This window comes from Bombus bifarius, unplaced genomic scaffold, assembly GCF_011952205.1.
Source record: "Bombus bifarius isolate JDL3187 unplaced genomic scaffold, Bbif_JDL3187 scf7180000007987, whole genome shotgun sequence".
In the NCBI taxonomy this organism is placed as follows: Eukaryota; Metazoa; Arthropoda; class Insecta; order Hymenoptera; family Apidae; genus Bombus; species Bombus bifarius.
This window is the reverse complement of record NW_022884369.1, coordinates 1013763-1039313: the sequence shown is the minus strand read 5'-3', so window position 1 is coordinate 1039313 and position 25551 is coordinate 1013763. Positions and strand designations below refer to the sequence as shown.

The following is a 25551-nucleotide window of genomic DNA, read 5'->3' as shown; positions in this document are numbered from 1 at the left end:
TAAAATTCACCATCGACACTTGCTGCATACGTACATGTACGCGCCTTTCAAGAACCGATCGACTTCACTCACAATTTCATTACCCAGGTACATGATTCACGTCGAACCTTCTAAAAACAGAAGACACTTCCATAAGTAGATTTGTCACAAAAAGATGACAAAGTCTTCGGAGTTCTCGACGAATCGTTGCGAACATGTTGGCGAAAGGGCAACCCACTGAATAACTGATTAGACTCGTAGCAAGGTTAAAATCAAAATGTGCATCTACAAGTCAGATTCGTACATTAATCGCCAGCCTTTGCTCTCTCAATTTTCGAATATCATTCCGTCGGCCATACTTATATATATTTGATACGTCACAGGATTTTCGAAACGACCAAAAGAAACGTAGTAGATACTCGCGAAACTTCATTTCCTCTCATCCTAATCCGTTCCGACACGGGGGATCAGCAAGAAAGGCTGTCACTAACGCACAGTTCATCCGATCATGGATTCGCAGCTCCTCTACAAACCATCGCGTATCCCATGTCTCACAAGCAATCCTCTCAGTGTCGCGAGGTGTTAGCAATGGCCTCTTAGGATCCATTCATCCGCGGCCTTGGTATGTTCGCGGTGAATACCATTAAGGCAAGCATTCACAGCGATTCTCCATCTCTGTTCGATCTGTTCCATTCACCTTGCAGCTCGTTCTCTCGTAGTAGGTGAGAGAACGTCGGCTACGATCCGAGAAGGTGTGCGTCGGTACGTCTTCATAGACCGGTCGGCCGGACGATGGCACGCTTTGGTTAGACGATCGTCTCTTCGGCTTCCGTAAATGCGCCCTCGTGAACAATCGCTGCCTATAAACGCGCTGCAGGTATTCGAGATAACAGACAAGCCCGCGGAATGCAGGCCCGCCGAACTCGTACATAGTCGGCTTGTTCTATCTTCATGGCTGACCGGTTCGTAGCCTCCGTAAGTAGCTTATTCTGTCTGTTTAAGCGACTTAAGGCCTGCGTTGCGTCGTGAGTCTTCTTACGCGAGAAATGCGCGACTCGTCAACCATCGTTAGAAATAACGAAGGAAAAAGGCATTAACCTGCTAAACAGCACGTTCTTCGATTAGAGACGCTGTCTAGCTAGGGTCGTATTAAACGAGAGTTTTGCCATGCGTTAGCAGCGTTTCTAATGCAAATACGTGACAGCTGGAATTTCGAACGATTGTTTGTTGCGAATAGACGTGAGATATGTGGAAGAACCGGGTGTTCGAGATTAGGGTGTGAAAGGCAAGTGCGCGAACACGCAGGTTTTTGGTAGACGCGAGTGAACGCGCTTGGAATGTTGCTCGAAGTGAGTGAAATAAATGGTAAGATACAGAAGGAAATACCGTTATTAGCATATATCGCGTGTCTGAGATAATACTCGAATTGAATTTTCGTATGCCGTATCGTACTTTACATGCTGCAATTGAATAGTTTCGCTTCAATAAAAAAAAAAAAAAATTAGAGACCAACTTTTGGTAACATGGACACGGTTTTCGTCGGGCATTCGTCGAGCGACGAAAAAGTTCAAGCGCGAACACGGCGCGACTAACGGGATTCGGGTCACGGTTACAGCCGCTCGCCGCCGCGTAATTCACAAGTTGGGAGAAAGAACGAGATCATCGTAGACGAAACAAAAGCGCTGAGAAAACGTTGAAAGTTGGCTTCGAGCCGTCGGTGACGCGTCGGACAAATTGCCCCTGGTGGTTGTCTTCGCTCTGTAACTTGACTCGTTTCCTTGAGAAAGCAAAACTTAGCATCGTGAGCCTTCTGCAAGCTCTCCAGTCACGATCTTTTCTTTCGGGCTGGTCAAGGCTGGAATTTGCTTTACGCGACATCGGTGCAAAGTATAGAAAACAATCGAGTGCCTGCAAATATTTGACGCCGTCAGGGAATGTGTGTTTGTCGAAGAAAGGCGATACGAGGAGATTTTTCTCCCTTAAAGCATCATGTCCTGTAATTCGATATTCTTCACCCACGTTCTCGTTTAGGATGTACGTAATTCTCGGAGGACTCGCACGAATAGATCTTCTTAGAGAAGTTAGTTAGGTCGCCTTTAGGCTCTACAGAAGATCCTAAGCCAGACGTCTTGAATGCTCTTCTGTGAGTTTAGATTCTAGACCACCTAGCAAGAAGCTTCGTGTCTGCTCTTTGAGCGTAACATATACCAAGAATATAGCCAGCCTCTTATTACGCAAGGAGCAGCAGGAATCACGCAGGAGCTAGAGATAGAGGTTCGTTTCATGTAGGACCAATTTCCAATTAATCACGCGGACACGCGATTTCATCGATAACTCTTGGGGAGAAGTCGAGGCGGCCGGCAGAATAATTACGCGCAATTACTCTGTCGTTCGATTTTGCAACGTCCACCGGTGGACGTTATTACCGTTTAACAAGTATGAGTATCGATTAATGTTGCACTGGGAAAGTCGTTGCTATGCTCGAACAGTTTCGCCGTGTGTTAAGCCACTAAGGGTCCCGAAGGGATAATGACGAGCCACCGCAAAGTAATTTCACGGCAGAAAGATTTAGAGGCACGCATTAGCTGTGCCTATCGCGAGGCGATACACGGAAAATAATAGCGCCATCTTCGAAGATTGACGCCTCGGTTTTCTCTTTCCTTTTTCGTTCTTTTCGCATGAAAAAGGTATGGACAGTTCTTATTTTTCGACGAAGCTTAACAGCGGGTATTTCCTCCGCCCCTGTTCCAAGCTGAAATCGTCTGTAGTATATACAGCCTGCTTATTGAAATTTCTCTGAGAATACGGCTTTTGACGTGTACTTATTCGCATCCTATCGTTTCCAGCGTCTGAGCATTTCGAGGTGACGTCAAACTCAGTCTGGGAGCATGAGCACCTGTTAGACGCTTTCTTCCCTGCCTTTCCGATTCTTTTCTCCCTTTCTCGAACGTTTCCTTTGCATGGCTTAATCTGTAGAAAGTTCTGTGCAAACAACCGATGAACATCTAACCGATGAATCGAATTGATACGTGGATACGATTGACGAAAAAATTGAAAAAGAAAAAGGGAAATCAGCCTGCAGTTCTGTTGTCTGAAATGTTTATGGTTGGATCAATCGGAAGAGGGTGCTCGAGGCCCATTGAGACGTAACGTTCTTAAAATTCAAGCATCAGATTCGTGGAAAAGAGAGAAAAAAGCAGCCGCTCGTTAATATTGATGAGTTTTGGCTTTATTAAAGCGGCCAATTATTCATTCGGAATGGTACGCGTTAATCGCTTGCCCGAAACACAGGTACAGAGAGCTCTGGCCAGCGTCTCGATCGAAGAAATCTTCGTCCTGATTATGCAGAAAGTATTTTTAAACGTTTGCGTAATATACGTGTATATTTGGAAGCCTCGTGACATCGAGTAGCTCAATTCGAGGTCCGATAAAATTATTGACGAACAAAGTTTTATACTTCGTTTTATTTTTTCCACGTATGTGCCTATATCTTGTTATTGATAACTCGAGGAGTTTCTTGGAGAAAGGAAATAAAATGTTAAAAGATTTGATAAAAAAAAGATGATCAAGACAAATGTACACAATATAAAAATTGTGTAAAGATCTACGAATCTATCGTTTTTTCAATTACGTTCGCAAAGATATGAATTTGCATAAACACCCGGCCTTACCATAATTACACGAGATGAGATCTAAAGCGGATGAATGTCTCGTCTGTCATTACAACTAGGTAAAGACAAAAAATACGGAAAAATAGGAAATATAAACGAGATCGTTGATGACTTTAGGATAAACTGGGAAATCTTATGTTGGAACGACAATAAGAAACTAATGTATCGAAACACTAATGTATCGTAATTAGTTGGTGGACAGTGTCGGTGGAAAAAATTTCTCGCAATGACGCAGAAACGATTTTTTCGCGGTACTCTGTATTTGAAGTATGTAATTTCACATTAATGAATTTAATTGGCCGACTAGATAGCTGAAAACCGGCTCAATATTGTGATTAACCGTGTAACCTGCTATTATACATTTTTTCTTTTTTTAAATAGCACGTACGCTCTGACGACTCCCTCGCTTCGGAATAAATCATTAAAAACTATTACGAGGTCGGAAATGTTTTCCACTTATCGATTCCGCGGATTTCGGAACACCGGATACTTGAACGGTGGCGACAACTTGTCGATTCATAAACTTGAAGGCAATTTACTTCAAGATATCTAGACATTTTTCCACGCTATATATGGAATTTCCAAGTGTCTCAATTACCACCGTATAATCCCAAATTAGATCCAAATAATCACTGATATCTCAACCTCGTTCTTCAAAGCAACAGTTACATAATTGTTAAGAAAAAAAAGTCTCCAACAGTCTGGAGAATATTTCTCTTACAGGTACAGTCACTCAGAAAAGCATTCAAATACCTGTGCAACGTTTAAGAAGGTTCCTTATATTGCACACTAATCTTTCTACAAAATATATGTTCGTATCAAATAACTCGTAACTTGCACGTACATTTTCAGATCGCCTTCAAATTTTACCAATATAATCATAGCAGTCGTATTTTATTACACCATTAACCAAAATATTTCATGTCACATGTAGAATATATAAATAAAAGTTTTCTATGGTACGTGTTCAAATATTTTCCATCAGTATAGGTCGAGTCCACGGAACTTATAGCCGTCTATTTCTCAGCTGTATCACGAACAGACGCTAAACGTCGTCTTTCCGACATGGAGCCCCATATTCCCGGTTTTACGTGTCCTCGTGGCGCCCGCGCCCGTGAGAAATCGCAACCGCAGACCGCTGCATTAACTAAAGTGCACCTCCGAAGACGGTGGAGACGGCGTCGATGTATCGCATCAACCCGATGCACAGCTTTTTCCTGGTCAACTGGCAGCCTTCTCCTTTTTTTTCTTCTTAAGCGACGCCGACGGCGACACCATCGATTGGCATGGTCTTGGCTCTCTCAGAGAATGCGATCGAGCTATTAATCCACCTTGCGGCTTGGTTCAAGGATGAGGCGGTTGCAACAGGCCGCAGAGAGCACGCAGCCCGGGTGCTGGCGATTGTGCAACGTCGATTGCATCCGTTTGGTGCAGACGCACTTTTCTTTTCGGCTCGTCGAAAGAACCAACGAGGCTCTGGTTGTGTAATCTGCTGCCTCGTTGGCAGAGCCTTTGCTCCTGTCGTTCGAAGAAAGGGAAAGAAACGGGACAAGCGCGACTAAAATAAATAAGCTATGTGGCTGCCTCTATGAACGTCGATCCCTAGGTCCTGGCTTTTTCTCCTTGATGTATGTGGCGTCTGATGCATTGCACCATTAATAATAGTAGATAGAGGCAATGGAGGTCTCTGTCGATGTTACCAAAGAGAGAATGGAATTTGCCAATGTACTGGCGTGTTGTGCCAGGTTTACACTGACCAGAGTAATTCAACGTTATTAGAACATTAAAATAATATGTCTATTGAGCTTCCAGGCGATACGTCAGCTCTGTCATTCCAAAGTTTACGTTTATTGCTGGTGTTTCAGGTGTTAGAGATGATAAAACATTACCATGAGTTTGCTACGTATTGCTCTCTCTATCTCTCTCTCTCTCTCTCTCTCTGTTTGCGAAACTGCCGACAGTGCAGTGTGAACTCAATATTAGGATATTGGTCGAACTGGATGAGTTCACAGAGCAACGTGTCAGCAAACGAAGCGGTAACTTCGAAAAAAAGCAGCGATTCCCAATTAATGATCGAATTATTAAATTATTCCGCGTCGTTTCTGCGAGCTTACGCGTTGCACCGAGGGTGCAACCCTTTCTTTTTCAGCGTGCTCGGTGTTTGGTGAACGCGAAAAATACTACGGACCTTTATGATACATACAGGTGTAGCAATTAAACGAGGCGAATTGACCGGCTGGAAAAATGTTAATAAAAATGATTGTTCCGTGGCATGTTAATTAACGGAACGAAGGCGAGGCGAAGCAAGGGAGAGAAACGGGACTTGCCAGGGAGTAATATAATCTTATGGCAGCCACGTGCTGCGCGTTATCACGAATGTATACCAAGCATATTAATCGAGCGAAAGTAAAAAACCAGCCACGATAATACGCGTCAGTATGCCGGTAGGAGGCAACAAAAATTTTTTAAATTTATGGCATTATTAAAACAGGTGCTCTCTCCTCGTTCGTGAAATTTACGTAAGACCTTCGAATTACGATTTTTTCAGACAAAGTCCCTGATAACGATGGAAAGTGTATAAGGCGTGGGATTTAAATGGGGTATATTAATCTTCTCTATGACTAATTGTCTTATTTCCTTGACTTTCCGAGACATTTGTACAGTAAAATTTTTCTTCGCCGTATTCACCTATGATTCCGAAGTTGTCGCTTTTACCGTTTCATCGGCCTCTTACAATTTTTCCTTACATTTCTAGTCTTTTAAACATTTTTCCATACATTTTAATATTCAAATCTAATTGCACTTTGAAAGTGAATAACGAGTGAAAAATTGACGTCCTTTTCAAAGTATATTCTCCGCAAAGGCAGAAGATGTCGGAGGAAACGCAACGCCCGCGATATTCGCGCATTACAAGTTAAAACGCAGGAACTCGAATGCGTGGGTTGATAAAGCAGCCGCCAAGCAGTCTAGCATTCTACACGGTTGCCTCTCGGTCCTCGTCTTGCCGAGGATCGTTCTCTCCTTTCACCCTTCGACTCGTCTGCCTTGGCTCGGCCGTCTGTCAACTTTGTCTTTCACTGTTTCTCCCCCGGCAAGGTTCACCCTTCGCTCTGGAACGTGCACGCACGCGAGTAAACAGCCACGTCGACTGCCACCCTTTTCTCCTCGTTAATTACGTGTCGCTAATTGTGCGTTATCCACTGCATCGAACCGCGACCTTTTCAGTTCTCGCCTGTCTCTTACCTTGCTGTCTTTCTCTCTCTCTTTCTCTCTCTCTCTCTCTCTCTTTACGTTCTCCGGTGATTACGATCTCGAATGTTGCTTCGGCGCGAAGTAATTGAGGAGAGCGACGGTAGATGACTTCTTTAGAAAGTAAGTCCTCCTCCGTACACGTGACTAATGTTGTTATTAATCGAGTTACGTAAAGGGAAATCGGAGGACGTTGAAGTAAAAAAAATTAAATAACTATTTCTTGAGCTTCCTTTCGCTAAAAGTGTGGTACACCCGCGAGATGGTGAACAGAGAAGAGGGACGAGCACTTGTGGAGATTACAGTTGGCAATAAAGTTGACGGATCCTCGCCTCTCCGGTTTCGTTCTCTCCTCCCTCCAAAAAAATTTCTGATTTATCTCGCCACGACGTTTAACCGGGAGAAAGCCGCCGGTTTTTATCTCGAACCCCTCGCGAGAACCGAGCGCAGCTTTCATTCAAACTCGGATCGTCCTTCGTGCTTCCGCGGAGAAGCGTACGCGTCCGTGCGATACGATCTCGATCTCGTCGTGCTCGAGAAAACCGTGTGCCCCCACCGGAGAATCTTTCCCTCGAAATCTCTGGCCTCTTCGTCCCGAGAACAATAACTGCCCGCGCGGAGGTTGCTTCGTGAGAGCCTTCGTTGTTTCTCATTTTCACGCTCCCCGAACACCTCGTGTCCTCCTATTGGTTCACCCTCCATTTATTTTTTCGACGACCCCGCGTCTACACTCCGCTGTACCTCTTTCGAAGTTTAAGGCACATTCATATCCGAGGAGAGTTGCAATTTCTGAAATTTATCTGCGAAATTTCATTCGTTTTATTATCAAACTCGTTACTCCTGTGGCATATTTATCAGGACATTTATTAACACCAATAGCTTGTAACTTATGATTTGTAAAATTGTACTAATAATATTAGTTGAATCGTGTACGAGACCTCAGGGATCAAAAACATATAATTCTTGTAAATGTTCGATCGACACCAATGCTGTATAAAATTCATTCAAGTACAAGAAACGAAGTGTGCATTCAGACCGGTTGATATGCGAGCAAACCAGAAATGTAAATAAACGCAGTGCATATAAATAAATGTAAATTTATATAAACAGAAATTACGATACGTTTCAATTTTGAAGTTATTTATAGCGCGAGAGCGGCGTCTGAATGGAAACTCGTAGGGAAAACCGTGCGGCGTGCAGCTCCTTAATATCGCGTAATTCTCCCTGCAGCGAGTAACTTAAGACCAGTGAACCAGACAAACTGAACGAATTCTCGGAATTAATAAAATTGCGATCATCGGGTCACGATTAAATTTCTTTTTTTTTTTCGAGTCGCCTCGTTTCCAGTACCGTCATTACATTAATAAATGCAAACGGCCGAAGGTCTGAAAGTAGCGAGGCAAATGATGAATAATTGTTGCCTCGCTTGCACGTTGCGAATTAAATCGCGCGACAGCGCAATAAACAATCACCGAGAGTGCATGCGGGAATGCGCGGCACGAATCTAAATGTGGTTTCCAAAGGATCAAAACGAACGTTGCTGTTACGTTAATTGTTTTAACATCTCTTCCTATTGAATCAGCATGTCGAATCGTCGCGGAGAGCATTGTGCTTCTTTTGAGAATTCATATAATTAACCCGGGTGCTTTTTTGGGCCATTTTTTAGAGAATCGTATTTTTCTATTAGAAAGGAATTCCTACTTTCTTAGAAAATTTTTCATTGAGAAATTCCTGATTAACAAATTTCTTTTATTAGAAACTTCCTTATTAGAGAACTTTTGTTCTGGGAAACTTTTTATTAGAAAATTTGTGTATCGAAAAAGTTTCCTCTTACGGATTTGCCTGCTAAGAAATTTTCTAAATTAAATTGAATTTCAGAAAAATATGGAGCAACCGTTATTGTGTGTGATATAATTCTATACTAAAGATATTTTTAAAACGTTCCCTTTCTCGATCGTAACGAAAGCAAGAGCGGACGATAAAAAGTTAGAAGAGGGTTAACGAAGGAACCCGTGCGATTTCCAAGCGGATACAGGAAGCGGCCATCACACACCGAGGCCGCGAGTGCGTGTCGCGGCGCGCGTAAATGTGCGATGTGGGACAGGAAGTTTCCCTTCTGTTCGAATTCGTCGAACACGACGCTGGTATCGTTAGAATTCTCGCGGATGTAATCTTTACGTGACGCATCGCGTTGCGGGATATTTATGACGTGGTCGTTCCAGGATAGATTATTCGAAGAGCCCACTTTCTCTCGAGAGTGTTATTTCGATGATTATGGTTATGCAGTTGTCGTAAAGTTTCGTTGTAACGTTAGACAGGATAATTTAGAGGATATAGTTCTGTTATGTGTATACTATTACTCCTAAGTTGTGAATTATGAATGTTATCGATGAGGAAGATCATAGTAATTTCAAGACAGTGAACGTAAGATGATAGTAATTTCGTTCGACTAAGTATCAAGATGTTGCTCCTCGATGAACCATAGAAGATTATGGAAATAATCTGTTCTAATTTCTGAACTGTCAGTTTCTTGCCGATGCCAGTTCGTCTTTCGTCTTTCACGCTCGCTATGACACTTGAAAATTTGGGTCTGTTCATCGCACATATGGCGACCAGATCCACGGAAGTACAAATGTCTGCGAAGTGTTTGACACACATTCGAATATCTGGAAAAGACGGGGACTATCGCCGGTATCATAGGTCGTTGTCTCGTTAGAAAAACGAGACCCTTGGTTTCTCTAGAGGAATGTACCTTGGGTTCTATGTGAAAGCCGAAGCCGAGCTTACGATGTCCTCTTAACGTCTTCATCGAAAATAAAAATGCTTTACGAGCTACACTATCATTTTAAACGCAAAGGAAAGACTCTACTACATATATCAATTCTATCCTGGTTGATATATCCTTTGCGATTCTACGCTCTCCTCGAAGGTACCACATTTACAATTTTCTCCGTTCACAATTTCTCTCCGTCGATTTTAAGTTCGTCTTTACAGCTTCCATCTCCTTGAGTTCTCCATTCAACGAGAAACCGAAGAATACCTCGTACAAGTCAGTTACGTGCGACTTTGATACATTCGCGGTGCAGTATTCGCAGAAACCAGTATTTCTGCATCGTACTGGGCGTGCAATAAGATCGGACAGGAATATTCAAACGAGCTTGCTGGAACGAGTGGCACGATTCAATATACCAGGGGCCGGACAAACCGTCTAATACCTCGAACAAGACGTTCGACGTGAGGCAACAGGAATACACGCAGGATAATCTTCGATTTCCATATTCTTTTGTGGCTCGAATATCCTTGGCAATGAAGAACCGCGATTTTTTTTTGCAGTGAGTTAAGTACCGTTAACGGGGTAACCAGCCGCGAGGCAATTTCTGCGCGGTCGATCGGTGACTTCGACGGGTCATCGTCGCTCCTCGATCCTCCATGCCGGGTGTTAACGATTGGACCGTACTGGGTGCAGCTTCGTGCGGAGAACAGATGCACCGAAGTTCGATTGCAGGGTCGATGGACATCGACGCACACGTCGTGTTGCGTAAAGTCGAAACGCGCGACTGCACGCCGCAGCCACATTATCTGATTGCGCTGAATTCAGTCCGCGTTCGTTCCTACTGTTCTCTGTCCAGGAAATGACGTCAGAGATCGCATATCGGGAGCGAGGCTCGATCAGAATTTACTCGCTGCTTTGCCTATCTCTATTTTTCCCCAAGATAATCTTTATCGAGGAAAATATGTAAATATATATTAGGTGGTCGAATAAAATGTTAAATTTATATGCTAAGAAAAATGAGCCTCTCGGAAATCAAACTGATTCTTTTTAAATGTCTTCTGTAGGCCGTAAAACAGATTGTATAACAAACTATACGTATAGCCAGTTTTTGATCGCTTATTGTTCTGTGATCATAAAATATATCACGAAGAGTATAAACGCATCGCGACACGAGATTATTCGACCACATTATACTTTTGGAAAGGCGATCAATCACTCGCCTTGATCGTAATTGGTTTAACAAGAAAGAAAGACGAGGGTATGTAGATATATGGTCATTGTATTGACGGGTGATATAATTCAGAGATGTATAGGCTAATAAGAAACCTTTACAAGCAAGAAAGTACGAGCAGAATCGATCAGGTATCGAGACTGCGGAACGAATCGTTTTCCTTTCGATGTTCCGCGTTAGAAATTGTTTCGATCGGCGTTATTACGATTCCCTGCTGTTAGCACATCCAAGGCAGGCAAGACATTCCCATCGTTGGAGAATCTCAATCGACAGGGTCTGATGATAGGCTGGAAGGATCGTCGACTCTCGTAACGTCGAGACGAGGATTAGACCATTTGCGGTTTGCAATTGGCCGCGGCTCGTCGAGCAAATAACAAGTCGGTGAACGTTCGCGATTATCACGCGTATGAAACACGTGCATATATCGAAGACCATCTCTAGATTGTCGATTCGAATCCTCTAGATTCTCATTTGCGTCTCGATGATTGAAACTGCATAGCTCTTTGTTCCCTTGCGATTCTATGACTTTACGGAGCAGGACTTTTGTCTATCGTTATTAAAGAATTGATTGTATCAAGTCTTACAGGCATCATAGAGTTAGATACTTGATTTCGTTGATAAAGTTCCATACTTCATTTCCAACGTTAAATAAAAATGTACGACATCAACGATATATATCTTCTAATTCGATCAGCCAAGCGAGGAACAATACAAATCCCAGAACAAGTTTTCATACAGCGTCAAGTTTCATCAGCATCGCTGATGGCATTGATACTACAGATAGGTAATGTATATTTGACTATGATTAAATCTGCTCCATAACTTTTCAAAAATTGGAACGAGACCATTAAACTTTTACTCTCGTTGAGCTCGCTGATTAAATTACCTGGAACGGTTTATTATTTCAATCGTACAGCTTCTCATTCATACTCCTTTTGAACTCTCTGACTGGATTATATTACCAGCAGTTTATTATACCAAAGGGAAGAATTCTTATAACACGATTTGCGAACAAGACGCAATTTCCGATTCTGCAACTACCGTCGTTTCATTCATTCAACGTTTGCATACGCATATGCCGTGGATGGATTCCCTGGGTGAGTGCAGGAGGTCGCGTTTCAGCGTGCTTCTCCCCATGCAGGCCGCCACGTACACGGCCAGATACGTGATTTTCGCTCGCATCCCGGCCAAGCCGGTGTACGTGTGTGTATCTCTGTGGGTCGCGTGTGATCGTTATCGTGATCAACGGCACGATCGTTTAGTTGCCCGTAAATTTCGCAGCGCTTCCTACGCGCGCGCCACAAACACACCACCTCGAATGAATATTCAGCCAGGTCCTCGGAAGAGTCCCGACCTACAGACAGAGAATCGACCTACACTAAGCGGCGTCGTGGAACGTGTCGCGTCGCAGGTTTACACGCGGGCAACGAATACGTAACATCCGTTTTACCTGCGACCTACTCCGCCCGTATATAGTGTACATCTGTCGATGGCCTCTGCGAGAGCCCACCCACGCCACCTTTCAGCGTGCTAGCGCGTACGTAAATTACGTTCCTGATGGAAGCATCTTTCATTCGCGAACAGGAAGATCGGACGTGACTCTATACGCAGGGAATAGGAACGAAGACGACTCTGTACGTATACGTGTACACTACGCGAAACGAATGTAAACGAGCATGCATTTAGAGTGCTCGACTCGTCAGAATCGCTCGGAGAGCAAATACGTGCGTTACTTACGATCGAGTCTGGATTAGGTCTGCGTTGGATGACGAATCATCGAGGAATGACATGATGTTAAAGATAGATGCAGACGAGCGATCTTTTTCGTAGTGAACAATGTCACAGTGATTAGATAGTGTTATTGCACAGATAATGGCAAAATTACCATAATTTCCAGATATGTAACTATTGTATAAATAATAGGTACACTCTTGTTCAGAAGTTGTACGAGACGCGTGTTACTTTCAAGCATAAGCTGCAATAAAATAGATTCCTCGGGGAATCGGGACTCGTTTCCTGTTTCTGCGACTACACGTCGCCGTGTACGACTCCCTGCACGGCCATGTAGTTACTCAATTGCTGTGCTTGCGAAACAAACGGAGAGATTATTGTTTTACTATTCTTAGTCACCTCGTCGTGCTCTGGTCGCACGAGCCCTGCGACAACTGAAAATATATGGAGTTCAGTGCATTGGTAGCTAACGTTTTGCCACTGGAGACCACTGCAATATCATTGTTGGATCTACGTACCAGCGACCGAAAATACCGTCGTAATTTGGACCAGTGAATCTGGGTCTCTTTTTTATAAGAAGAAGGATAAATGTTCTACGTACACAGATGACCAGATTCATAGGGTAATGTGAAGCTCTCTGGATGCAGATGAGTTTCTCGTTAAAACTCCCCCTCCTGTATCTGCTCCTTCTATGAAAGTTTCAGACCAGGACCCGGACCTAATTCGACATACAACCAGCTAACTGAGAGGGTACCTCTTTATCAAAAGTTCTGACGTCAGTATCCTCCTTCCTTTGCCTCTCCATCTTCATCGAGGGACTTTTCATTCCTTGAACTTTCGTAAATTAATCGACGTCCACATGACCAATTACCAGGATGATAAATTACATAATGTATCGCGACAGGTTTCTCTTGGCGAATCGGATGAAAGGTGTTCTTGAGAGAGTTGAAGAAAGAGGAATATTGTTTCTTGAACGTTCGACAGACCCACTCCATATATTCTGTTCTTATTTGCCTACCTGATTCAGTCGGCAAAGGTGATTATCAATTAGCGGTAATTAATGCGGGATTCAAGACACCGAATCGGCCGTGACATGGCTTTCTGATATCCTCTCAGCCGCCTTCAGACACGCGGATCTAACTTCAGAGGAGCTGTTCTCGCTAATTAATGATACATAATGCTATCGTTTGTTCGTTGATCTTTTTGGAGAAATTTCTTTTTAAATGTAACAGGAAAACAAATGAAAGACGGGAAGTTTTATTGAAGCGGATAGCTGGTATTTCGAGGAATCTCTTGCTTTATCGTTCTTCTCGTGCACGGAACTGTTGCTCACCGTGAGATACTGTTCACCAGATGGCTACGTAAAGATGAAATCTCGCTTTCTCTGATCTATGTAGACTTCGCGTGATCTTACGTGAACTTTACGTGAACTTATTCTGAGTTATACAGGAAAGGTGCGGTAACAATTCTAAGAATATTAGCTTGAAATACTGCGTTAATATCTTCTTCTTCGTTGAATTCTTCGTGGTGGGTCAAAGATAAATTCGACATTCGCTAGGACAATTGGAAAAGTTTTTTGGTCAGAAGGGACAGCAACAGAGGGTATCGTTCCTTATTCGAGTCGCGTTGTGGATACATCGAGGACAGAGTGGCACGTATCGAGAAATTTAATAAAAGGTCGTATTTCCCCGGAAATAGGTCGAGGAAGGGGGAAAAGATCGCGACGCGAATACCACGATCGTCGCGAAAAAGTCTTCCCGTTTCCACGAGATCCGTGGGAACCCGTTCGAACCGGATCGTAAATTTACTCGCTGCTCAGTTATCCGCATCCATATTCCACTTCCTGCCCTAAAACGTCGGCTTTCCATTCTTCCACGCTGATCGATCGGAATCGCGGTCACTCTTAAAAGCGATCCTGAAATATCTTCTACTACTCGTAACTTATGGATTATACTCGAAAAACGAATGAAAACGCTTGATATTTCAAAAGTTTCTTGGCTACGTGAGGTGGTTTCGAATAAAGACGATGGTCTTGATGGGGTAAGTGTAGGACTATTTCAGTCAACGTACGTAGTTTGCTTTGTAATTCGAGCTTGGGTGTGAGCAATTTTCAAATCCTTTACGTTTGCAAACAAATTATTGGTGGCGTGATGAACAACGAAATACGTATATTGTGTGGATTGACGGTCGTAATTGTTTATGCGAATATAATTTCCACTCATCAAAAGGAAAATTTATTCAACTAGTAACAACTCTCGCTTGTAATTATCATAATTCATTTGCGTGTGCATTTATTGCTTCGTTTCTACGATTCATTGTGTTGTGTATTTTGTTAGTTCTTGTATATATATAAAATCGCTTCGCTGATTCGAATACTCTTACCATACAATTATTTCAATCGTTTTCTCATTTTTGATATTTTTCCTTGCCGAAGATTGGATTTTAATACGTCCAAGTTTATATGACTTAAATAACCATGCTATATGAAATATGAAGGGAAGACGATCGACCTGCCTAATAGAAAATGATCAAGCACAAGTGTTCAATGTTTCCTCAAGATAATTCAATATCCAAGTTCGCCCACGTTCGCGCGATAACATCCATCATGTTAGATATACCTTGAGCCGGTAACTGTCCCACCATCCTGAAAAGTGTGTATGTATAGCGCGCGAAAGAAGCAGCGTTGATTTAAGCGTCTGCCACAATTCACCGCATGAAACACGGATAATTCAGGTGCTAACGACTATTTACGAGGCGGTCGATCGTTCGCGAAATGTCTGCCGGGTGGAATGCGACGGAGGGTTGCCATAAAACCCCAACTATCCGATTATGGTTGCGCTGTGCGCGCGGCTTGTAGCCTGGTTCGGTCGCGTCCATTCTTTTTTACATCTTTCATCTTTCGTTCTCGAGGCTTTGCAAGACCTTGCTCGCCCTGGCTCTCTACCGTTCGCCTTCTAGTCTTTAGTTACGGGGATCACGTCCCGCTTCGCATTCGCTTCGAATATTCGATAGAGCTACGTTCCATTATGACTGAAGCCACGGCTAATAGCGGCACTGTTGGTTAATTGTTTCGCACGGCGTTGCACGATCCGGTTCGTCAAGTTATTGGCAATAATTAGCGGACGCGTAGCTTGCTACTCGATCCCGAGGCATTGAGCTGTTACGCAATCCGTTTCGGTCGCGCAAGAATTTCAGCCCTGAGCGATTCAGCTACCATCATGCGATCTTCCTGTGTGGCACGGCTACCAGCGGACTTAATTGTCCCGTTTCATGGGCCGTGTTTTTCGCTAAAACCTATCCCTTCTTTCAGAGGATCGAGCATGATTACTAGAGCGAGACTCATGGCTAGATGGGACTCAAAGTCCGATCGAAATCGATCGCTTCAGGCTATGGAGGAACCACTTCTCGCTATGTCGTTTAATAATGCTCCTCACCGTGTTCAGCATAGGGAAAGTGTTTCCGAATCGGCGATTAATCTCGAACGAACTATGACACTCATATAGATATCGGTAATTTTGGTGGAAATTCTAAACCACTGACTAAGCGATCGTCATAGTCGATGTTACTTAATGAAAAGAAATTAATTGACAAGCAAAGAATGAAAAGGTTTATCAGGGTATATAGCAACATCGTTGAAGCTTAGAGTACGGTCACTAGACTACACAAAAGACCTATCGACTTGCTATCCAATCAACGTCACAGGCAAAACTGTTCATTAACGTAAGACACGCCCCGCTTGTTACAGCAACAGACCGCCATGATATGACACTCGATTGAGAGGAAGAGCGTGCAACCGACGACCAGCCACCATGAGGAAGTTACTACAGTTTTTGGTGGTGCTATTGTTGGGTGTCAATGCCAGGCGAACGGACGCGAACGCCCCTGTCGATGACGTTTACGGCGGCCAGCGTCGTGGTGGCTCCCTCCACAAGACTAATTACAACAACGGGAACAACAATTACAATTCTCAGTCCAACTCACCCTATCTGCCGTACCAGCAACCCAGAGAAAGGAAGCCGAACATAGTGCTGATTCTGACGGACGACCAGGATGTGGAACTTGGTTAGCTTTGTTTTATTACCACCTTTATCGTTACTTCGTTTCGCCTTCTGTCACCTTCACAATCTTTATTTGTTCAGTATAGCCAATTAGCCAATAACGATTTCCTCGCACCTAACTACATAGACATATTCTTATCCATATTTTTCAATCATTCGTAGTCATATTCTGATTACAATACATTCACACATACATTCATACACACATCTTTTCCTGACAGATAGATATTATTTTTATTTTCACCTTCTTAACAACCCGTACTGTACAAAAAACCGTGTAAGAAGGAAGTACTTATTCGTAGATATGAAACTTTCGATGAATAATCGTATCTATATTTTTATGATCGCATTAGATCTATCCAACAGAAATATTCAGCTCAGCCTTCTTTTCTACTCTGCATGGTATGTGTAAACCTTCAAAAACATTTACAAGATTACGCGTGCCCAACAATAACTTTAACAGTCCGCCCGAAAGGATCGTATTAAAGAAAGAAAAAAATGAAATTCAATCACGATCCGACCGGTATTTCTCCGAAAACGTAACCTGCTCCTCATGGAAAAAGAAAGATCCCCCTATCTATCTTTCGATCCTTGCCCGAAGAGTTCTTTTTCGAGGCTCCTTCTGATCGTGTGTTGCGGTTGGTCCAATCCCTCAGGTTCGCTGAACTTCATGCCACGGACCCTAAGGCGAATAAGGGACGAGGGAGCCGAGCTGAGACACGCATACGTGACCACTCCTATGTGTTGTCCAAGCAGGAGCTCCTTGCTGACCGGCCGTTACGTTCACAATCACGAGGTCTTCACGAACAACGACAACTGCAGCAGCCCGCAGTGGCAACGAGATCACGAGCCTCACTCCTTCGCCGCTTACCTGAGCAACGCAGGATATCGTACAGGTGAGTACTCGTCACGATGAACCACCTTAACCGCTTTTCACCCTTCTCGATGACAGAACCTAACCGTGCATGTGGCTCTACCATCTCAGACACGCTGCACTGGTCAGAAAAAGAGTCACGCGATCGGGTTCAGCCGTTGGACGCGTTTCTTAGCCAGGGAATCGACGATACGATCTCGTGCTATCAGCTCGTAGATAATTCAGACGATTGGTAGCTGTCCGCGGACGTTTAGTCGTCTAGAGATATCGCAGGGGAATTATTTATCGACCAGTATCCTTCGTTACGTGACGCGACTTCCTAATGACGTCCAGATACTACATCGAAGTTTAAACGGAGACGTTTAGCGAGGCCGACTAGCGAAGCTGCAAGTGGTACCACGCAGCGGCGAGTTGATTGATCCCTGACACCGCGAAATCAGAGAATCTGGCCACCTTCAATTGAAATGCTTATACTTAGTTCGTCTTGTTCGCTCGTAATTGGAGTCAAGTACGTTCGACACGATAAATCCTCGTTGCATAAGCAATTATCGCAACGGGGCAAGTCTACTCGCTACTGGGACTTTTTCAATTGAGACAGAAGATCGGAAAGCTTCTACTGCACACGTATAAAATGCCATCCACTTCTGCGCGTATAATCGCGGTTATAAAAACACGAATGAAAATAAGAATGCCACGGCAAATCCGCAGCATGGTTACACGTTTTATCTTCTCGACTGGTGGTGATTCTGGTTCCGCGAGGGTAATTATGTACCGAGCGAGACACTCGCAGCCCGTTGCAAGGTAGACGTAACGAATATGGCAACGAATTCCCGTAGAATTTCTCGAGGTTCGATCTCGCCGGGCGAGTTGTTGGTCCGCGTTCGTCGAGTCCGCAATTGTGTGTGCTCCTCCCCTCCTGGTTCGCTATCCAGGCGTATCTTGGCCGGTTGCTGAGAGAGAAAGAGAGAAAGAGAGAAAGGGCCGAAGCCTAGGGAGGGAAACTCTCTACGGGGCCAAAAACGGTTGCAACATGTTCATAGAGCGTTGGATTGCATCGAGAGCGGTCGATCGATCATCGGAGAACAATAATTCAGGAACCGACGGCGGATTGAATGCAGATGAATCGCGACGGTGCATCGATTGTTTGCATTGTTCGCTAGTTACAGCGTCCGGGCTTGTGCGTGGTCCTCATCGACGGCGTCGCGATGATGCGTCCTCGATGGACGAGGAGGAGGCTCGATACAATTACCAATCGGTATCGAGGGTCCAGGGTAGGCGGACTAAAGTCTGGTCGGGATTTTTTTGAAAGGACGCCCGATGATCGGGAACGATCGATTAAACGATGAATCGAACTCTCCACCATACATCTCGCGCTTCTAACCAAGCATGATCTTGAGTTCTATTCGAGGCAGAAATTGAGAGGCCGAAGAATACACCGCCGACACCTAATGTCGTTGGTCTTTTTTGGAGAATTTCACCGAAGGCACGGTCGGGAGTTATCTGGTTCGAATCGTCTGGTAAGGTTTCACGAACAGAAGAGGCTTCTCATCAGCTGCAGCTGTTTACAGACACCTTTTTGCAAGCCTGAAAGCGATCCCGGTGTGCTTTAGCGTCTCGAGATGAATCGATTTCGGGGCAACAACGAGATTTCGACCGGCTGATGGCCGATCGGCTAATCGAGGGAATGCGAGCTTCTCAGCCATCCGCGTCTACCGTGAAATTCTCGTTGATTTATCGGCAGAATTCCAAGGAATTCTAAATCTTGGAACAATAAAATTGCTCCGGTTAGTAATCGTTCGCGTGAAAACGAGTGTCCAGAGATAGTCAGACCGAAGAGATGAAAGTAACGAGATGTAACCGTTCTGAGATAAGCATTTCTAGTTTCCAGAGAGGCAGAGAGGAAGAGTTTAAAACACTGAAGAACACTTGTAATACGAAGGAAGAGGACGTTTGACCTCTCGACGGTAACTGATTAAAGTTTTATCTTTCTAGCCTACTTGGCCGTATACTTATCTCCAAATCTCCCGGAGACTTCCAATTACGCCCGGAATTACTTTACGCTCTTTACCTTTCGCGGATTCATTATAAGAAATTACAGCGGACAGTTACTCGTTTTACGTTCTTAATACTCGATTTAATAACCGATCTACGTACCGAGCGAAAAGCTTTACTTCCAGCGATAAGCAACGCTGAAGGCAATCACCGTCTCCTACCTGTTTCACGTGTTCCATGTTTATTCCTTTCGTTCGTGTTTCCAAACGGTCCGGTCGCCGCAATTCCGTCCTGCTTGTCGAGCCTATTTTGGGAAACATGCAAATTACCTCAAAGAAATATTTCTCCTTGAGTCTCTCTACGAGTGGAATATACATATACATATATATATATCTTTTTTCGCGCTACCAATCCTCTAAAAATACGTTCCCCTTAAATTATTCCGCGATATATTCGAAAGAAGATGAAATACCGTTATGGAAACAATCTTTTTTCTGACGTGATTCTTTATTAACCCCTTCAGGGCCCAGTATTTTTTAGACTTTGAGAGACACTAGCTTTTGCCAATGATTAATAGCAGCAGCATCTTTTCTGATAGTATCTGTTGTGCGCTAATTTTCTTAAAAATCTTCCCTGAAACTTTTCTCTAGTTTAAACTGACGGGAGCTTAAGACGTGGACTTGTAAAAAGAAAGATTTATAAAACTTGTAAAAATTCGAGGGCTTATCTTCTGCCGCGATACATTGTATCCGTTGTATACTGGTAACAATACAAACAGAAGAAAAATTCACCATTACGTAAATCCACGGAAAGCCACTATCGGCTACTCCAAGCGTCCTTTAAAGGCGTATCGCGTTCACCGAACAGGATCTTATAAATTAGACCAAGCTTTCATCGTATCTCAGCTGGAGTGTGCATAGATCCCGTGAGAGGCTATCTGGTTGGAAGATTATTCGCGAAAGTAGCCCCAACGTGCATTCGAATCCCCTTCGCAAACATAGTCTTGGTCGTCGTCGATCACCGAGGGAGTACACAAGAAAAGAGATCACGACCGGTAAAGGAACGCGAGTGGAGACAAAAATCTTCTCACGATCGTGACAGTTCGACCCTTCGATGGGTAGACAGGCTCCTGTTGGAAGAGCCCTCCAAGGTTTGCTCTCTCGTCTTCCCTTTAACCACGATGAAACGACATCTCTCTCTCCGACGTCCATCCGTGTCTCCCTGTTGTTTCGTCGTCCGTACCTTCTCTACACCAGCTTCTCTCTACGTACGACTATATTCGACGAGGTAGGACGTTGCTCCCTGAAAGCGGCCAGGTTTCTCAGCCTTTAAGCTCCGTCCACATCCGGCACCGGATTGGCGTCCTTCCAAAAATTTCACCACACGTGACGCTGTCCACGATGCCCACTTCCGTAAACTGTGATATCTTCTCTGTTCGAGTAAATTCGAGTAAGATCATCTTGGGACGGCAACGTCCGTTAATTATCGTCGCGCTGTAACTCTGGTGCATTAACTTCGCTCTAGGCAACTGCGTATCGTTCCTATGTTTCCTTCGTAACTTTTTTTATTTTTTCTAGTGGACATATCACGGAGCTACTTTGATCGTTGTTCTTTGGATATTTCGGAAATACATGGAAAAATTCTAAATATCATACGCTCGTTGGACAACTTCTGTTGATAAACTTTTATCCGAAGGATGTATATAACGAATAGATGGTTGTTCGGAGAGTAAAAAGATTCTAACATGTTCTGTATCGAGAAAAAGCGTGATAATTAATCAATTTGTCGGGACGGCATGATTCTCTTTTAGCCAGACAGCTATCCATCTTCGGTGAAATGAGTTCAAATTACACAGGCATTAAACAATCTGGCCGCGATCCGGTTTGCTCGTGACTGCCGGCTTCTGGTTACCTTTTTCTCTTGTCTCGAAAATTAAGAACCTGTTATTTTCACGGTTATGTCTTCGAATCGTGTGTTGTTTCCTCCTGCGACGTGTCGTGATGAGGGGGAAAAGAAATACGAAAGAAGAAGAAGAAGAAGAAGACGAATTCACCTATAGAGGAGGTCTATTTTCTTAAGATATACGCTCTCGAGGAGATTCTTCCAGGGTGGGATCGCCAACGATCCTAGGAATAATTACGAGCCGTGAACCGCGACGACCGATCGCCGGCACCGAACAGTCACAAAGCGAAAGAGAACTGGTTTCGTTATCGTCGTCTGTTGTATGCATGCGGAGTGTCCCTGACCAGAATACCAGGGCTGGCACACAGACTAGGCGACAAATTTTCTTCGCTATCTTCGCAAGAGGATCTTGTCACGCGCGCATACATTACCCAGGCCTCACCTTTAGGCCGCGTTTGCGACCCCACGTTGTCTAACGGGCGTGAAACTAGACTTGAATTTGCCGATGCTAATTAGGTCCGAGAAACTAGTCCGTGATCGTTCCTCGCGTTGCTCACGAGCGCGGCGTGCATCTTGCGCTGCGATAATACTGAAATACATAGCGAGAAGTTAAGGGCATATAAAACCGTGAAACTGGGAGTATCGGTCGTATGTTCCGTTCCGTCGTGTTACCCGATTCCCTTCTTCGTCTCGAGTCTCAACGATCTCGAAGGTCGAATTGCAACGAAAGCCTCGGGATCATACGAGAAGCACGACCTTCGCTCCTCCTACAATCGATTCCGCGTTTTTATTAAAGTCGTCCTGTTCGCGGCTTTATGCGGCGACAGGAAGTACAAATGCGAAGCGTAGCCAAGGCAACGGTATTGCTTCGATTGTTCGACTTGGGTGCTTCGCGTTGGCAAGTAAAAACAATATGCCGCTAACTATGTGCTTGCGTATTGATCTCGCTGATTGAACGATAAGCGTGGCGCACAGTACAGTACAGGTCGCTCCTCGTTGCGTGGTTTGTTTCCGAGGATGAATGCGATCGAGGAGTTTCTTTTTTTTCTTTAAAAAAGAGTACGCAAGAGAAATTGGTATATCAAGCAAATTCTATTGGAAGTTCGAGAGTTCTGGCTTTTTAGTATGACTTACGTATTTCAGTAGAAACTACCTTCAAAGATACTATGTCTATAAGTCTTTCTCCAGAAAGTTTCTCAATTACTGTTGCGTAGGTGGGTGTTTAAGAGTTTAAGGTCTTAGCTGATCGTACGTCGTAATTTGATTTTTTGCACAATCGTGGCTTATAGATGAACTGGATCCCAAAGCGGAAATAGTATATCTCGTTAATGAGATTAGTTGGACGTAGATTTTGAGATCCTACATGGCCTTGGATGTCCTTGCGGCACGCAGCGGTGAAGTTCTCTTAAAAGTGGCTTTCACCCTGTACGTTAAAAAACCGCTGCATTCCATTCGAAGAAATGAAGCTGACCCTGAGATCGCCTTAATGCCTACGCGTACAGAGCAATCTTGTCCACTGCGCGACATTCTTCTCCGAATTCGAGGACGATCCAAGCCCCAGCAGGTTTTATACGAATTACGTTTAAAATATATCGAAACCATCCACAGACGAGTAAATTAAACGTCAAAGAGGAATGGCGCTTCGAACGTTTTACAGGGCAGTAAAATCAGTTAAGCTTATTTAAAGGAATTGTTTCTGGTGAAGAGCAAACATGGAAAAAGGTTTCGACAGCATCTTTACACAGTGTTTTTTCGCTTTACGTTTCCCTTTGCTGGCTGTCGAGTACGTAACGATAAGGCCACACACGTGCCCAAAACCACGCCAGGTATAGAACAGATTCACTGTTGGATAAACCAAAGCACTCGAATCGAAGTGTTGAAAGTGAGAACGAGCGCGAGAAACATTCGGTGGCGCACCTTACACGAACCTGTTCACTGACATATTCTCACCACAAAATCCAACAGTCATCGAATAAGTTGCATTTCAACCAGTTGACCTGGATGCATGGTACATATTATGTTTCTTAATATGTATCGGCCAGAATGATATTTGCGCCAGACTGAGCAATTTGCCTTGTGATTCGTGAAATTCGACTATGAACGATTTTTAAAAAATTGAATTTTATGGTATCGAAGTATCGCGTGTTTAAGAATTTTTCGCGTACGAACATACGAACGATCTTTTATTCAATGGCTCGATTATGTTGTTTCCAGTGAAATAAACTAAATGCGTCGCATAAGCTAGAGTATGTATCTTAATAGGATATCAGATAGATCTTAATGGATCGTGCAGATACTTGGCTCACGGTGATCGACGTCCGGTAGATTTCACCGAGCAGAGATCTACTTTATGCAAATCGAACACGAAGCTACAACCGCCGTGTTATACTTATTAGCCATTCGTGGCACCTGGATCTCGTTCACGGATTCTCGGAAAAGATATCATGCGACCGTACCGTGCGCTCTAGCTCGATTCTCGTTTGCCGTGCAATGAAACGCTTTCCAACGCGAAAAACTATGAATCGTATGTAAGTATACGTTCGGGAAACGAGCTATTTAAAAAGAGTTTCATCAACCGTCACAAGAGGAGAAGTACTCTTGGCATGGTTATTAAGTTTTCCCTCGTTTCTTTGATTGCTTGTAGCTGGCAACGAATTATTATACCGCATTTTACGGCTTCGACGAATTTCTCCTGGTCAAAAGGGTGTATTTTATAATCGTTGTCGTGAAAACATTCCTGATAATTAGCAGAATTATTTTGCATAATAATTTACCAACCAATAATAGTAGCGAACTGGCAAATTACAAAGTATAGGCTACAGACCTTTATAATTTCACAGTCCTGACACTGAATAACTTGTAATTTATGCAATTTACTTTTAAGATATTATTTGTTCCCTTGTCAAACTTTTTGCGGACTTTATATTTTATTACGTTGCAAATAATCCTTGAAGATTCATCGGTAAAACATTCAGAAGGTAGTCAAATCGTGATCATTCGGTAATTTTACTATTTCGTACCTTGACTCTCGTACGTGTGCGATGCACGGTATTTCTCAAACATTAACCCGAGTTTTAATCATTTTTGACCATCGATAGAAATATTTTCGTGACTCTTTAACAATTCTTATCAATGGTTGAGCAAGGGCGTCGCGCGGGGTGAATACCAGAGCGGATGTTCCCTTATCTGAGAGTCGTTCTCTACCGTATAATTTACGTAGGCTAGCATAGGTGTTCTTAAAACCCAATTTATCGGTATCAGATTTTCGCACGGGTGTTCAAGGCGCGAGAAAATGGCCATGTGAAGAACACCCGTTCCTTTCTGTTCGATAGAGATCCCCCACGATGCGGTTTGAGAATGGTTATTACGAAACCACGGCCAAATCCAACAATGGTTTTTGCGAAATTGAAGGGGAGTAGGCAGAGAATGCGATAAGGTCTTGTAATATTCGCAAGACTAGAATCATTAACAGTACAATTACAGTTAAAGTATTAAACTACGGTTTATTAACTTCACGAGGACTTGTTCGATTCATAACTAAAAAGAATAGAAAAAAAATCACTTCTAAGATAACTTTTCATGCAGATACAATTTCCAATAGCGAGGAGAAAATTCTTAATCGATGGAACGATACTTTGTTTCGTGGAATTCGCGTTCGATTCGTTCGAGCGTTCGAGATCGTATTTTCACATCGACGCAACGAAGAAACTTCTACCCTCACACGCCAGACCTAAACGGCAATAAAACAAATCCCCTTGTACGTTGTGAGTTCGCACGGTTCCGGCATGTCGTATATGGCAATCGAGTAGGTTATTCCGTGAATCTTGGATACAAGGCTTGCAAAACGGAGGGCATGAGAGGCAGAGGAGAAAGCACGAAACCGCGATGAGTTGGAAAGATGTTGGTAAACGATATATCGCGTTGTTCGACTCGCGTTTCTCGTTCGCTGTCTCATAATTCGCGTGCATTGTACATGCTCGCGGTTCTCTAAGCGTGTTCAAATAATTCTACAAACTTGGACGTCTCGTAAACATCGCGTTTCTCCTAACATCCTATAAAATATCCGATGCAGACATCTTCGATGCGGAAAA

At 43.7% G+C, this 25551-nt stretch overlaps 1 protein-coding gene and 1 long non-coding RNA gene across 4 annotated transcripts in view; one reads left to right on the top strand and one right to left on the bottom strand.

Annotated features, from left to right (window-relative positions):
* The window catches only part of LOC117205176 (extracellular sulfatase SULF-1 homolog), a 78105-nt gene that overhangs the window by 26776 nt on the left and 25778 nt on the right, over positions 1-25551 (top strand). For all 3 annotated transcript variants that reach the window (XM_033443330.1, XM_033443331.1, XM_033443329.1), the window contains exons 2-3: positions 16380-16696; positions 17349-17588. In XM_033443330.1, the coding sequence (XP_033299221.1) occupies positions 16444-16696; positions 17349-17588 (493 nt within the window). In that variant the 5' untranslated portion in view covers positions 16380-16443. The remainder of the gene's footprint in view (positions 1-16379; positions 16697-17348; positions 17589-25551) is intronic.
* Positions 3887-5191, bottom strand: LOC117205185. Its single transcript, XR_004487190.1, has 2 exons — positions 4495-5191; positions 3887-4403 (listed from the first exon to the last, which is right to left on the bottom strand). It is a non-coding gene; the product is annotated as an uncharacterized LOC117205185 (long non-coding RNA).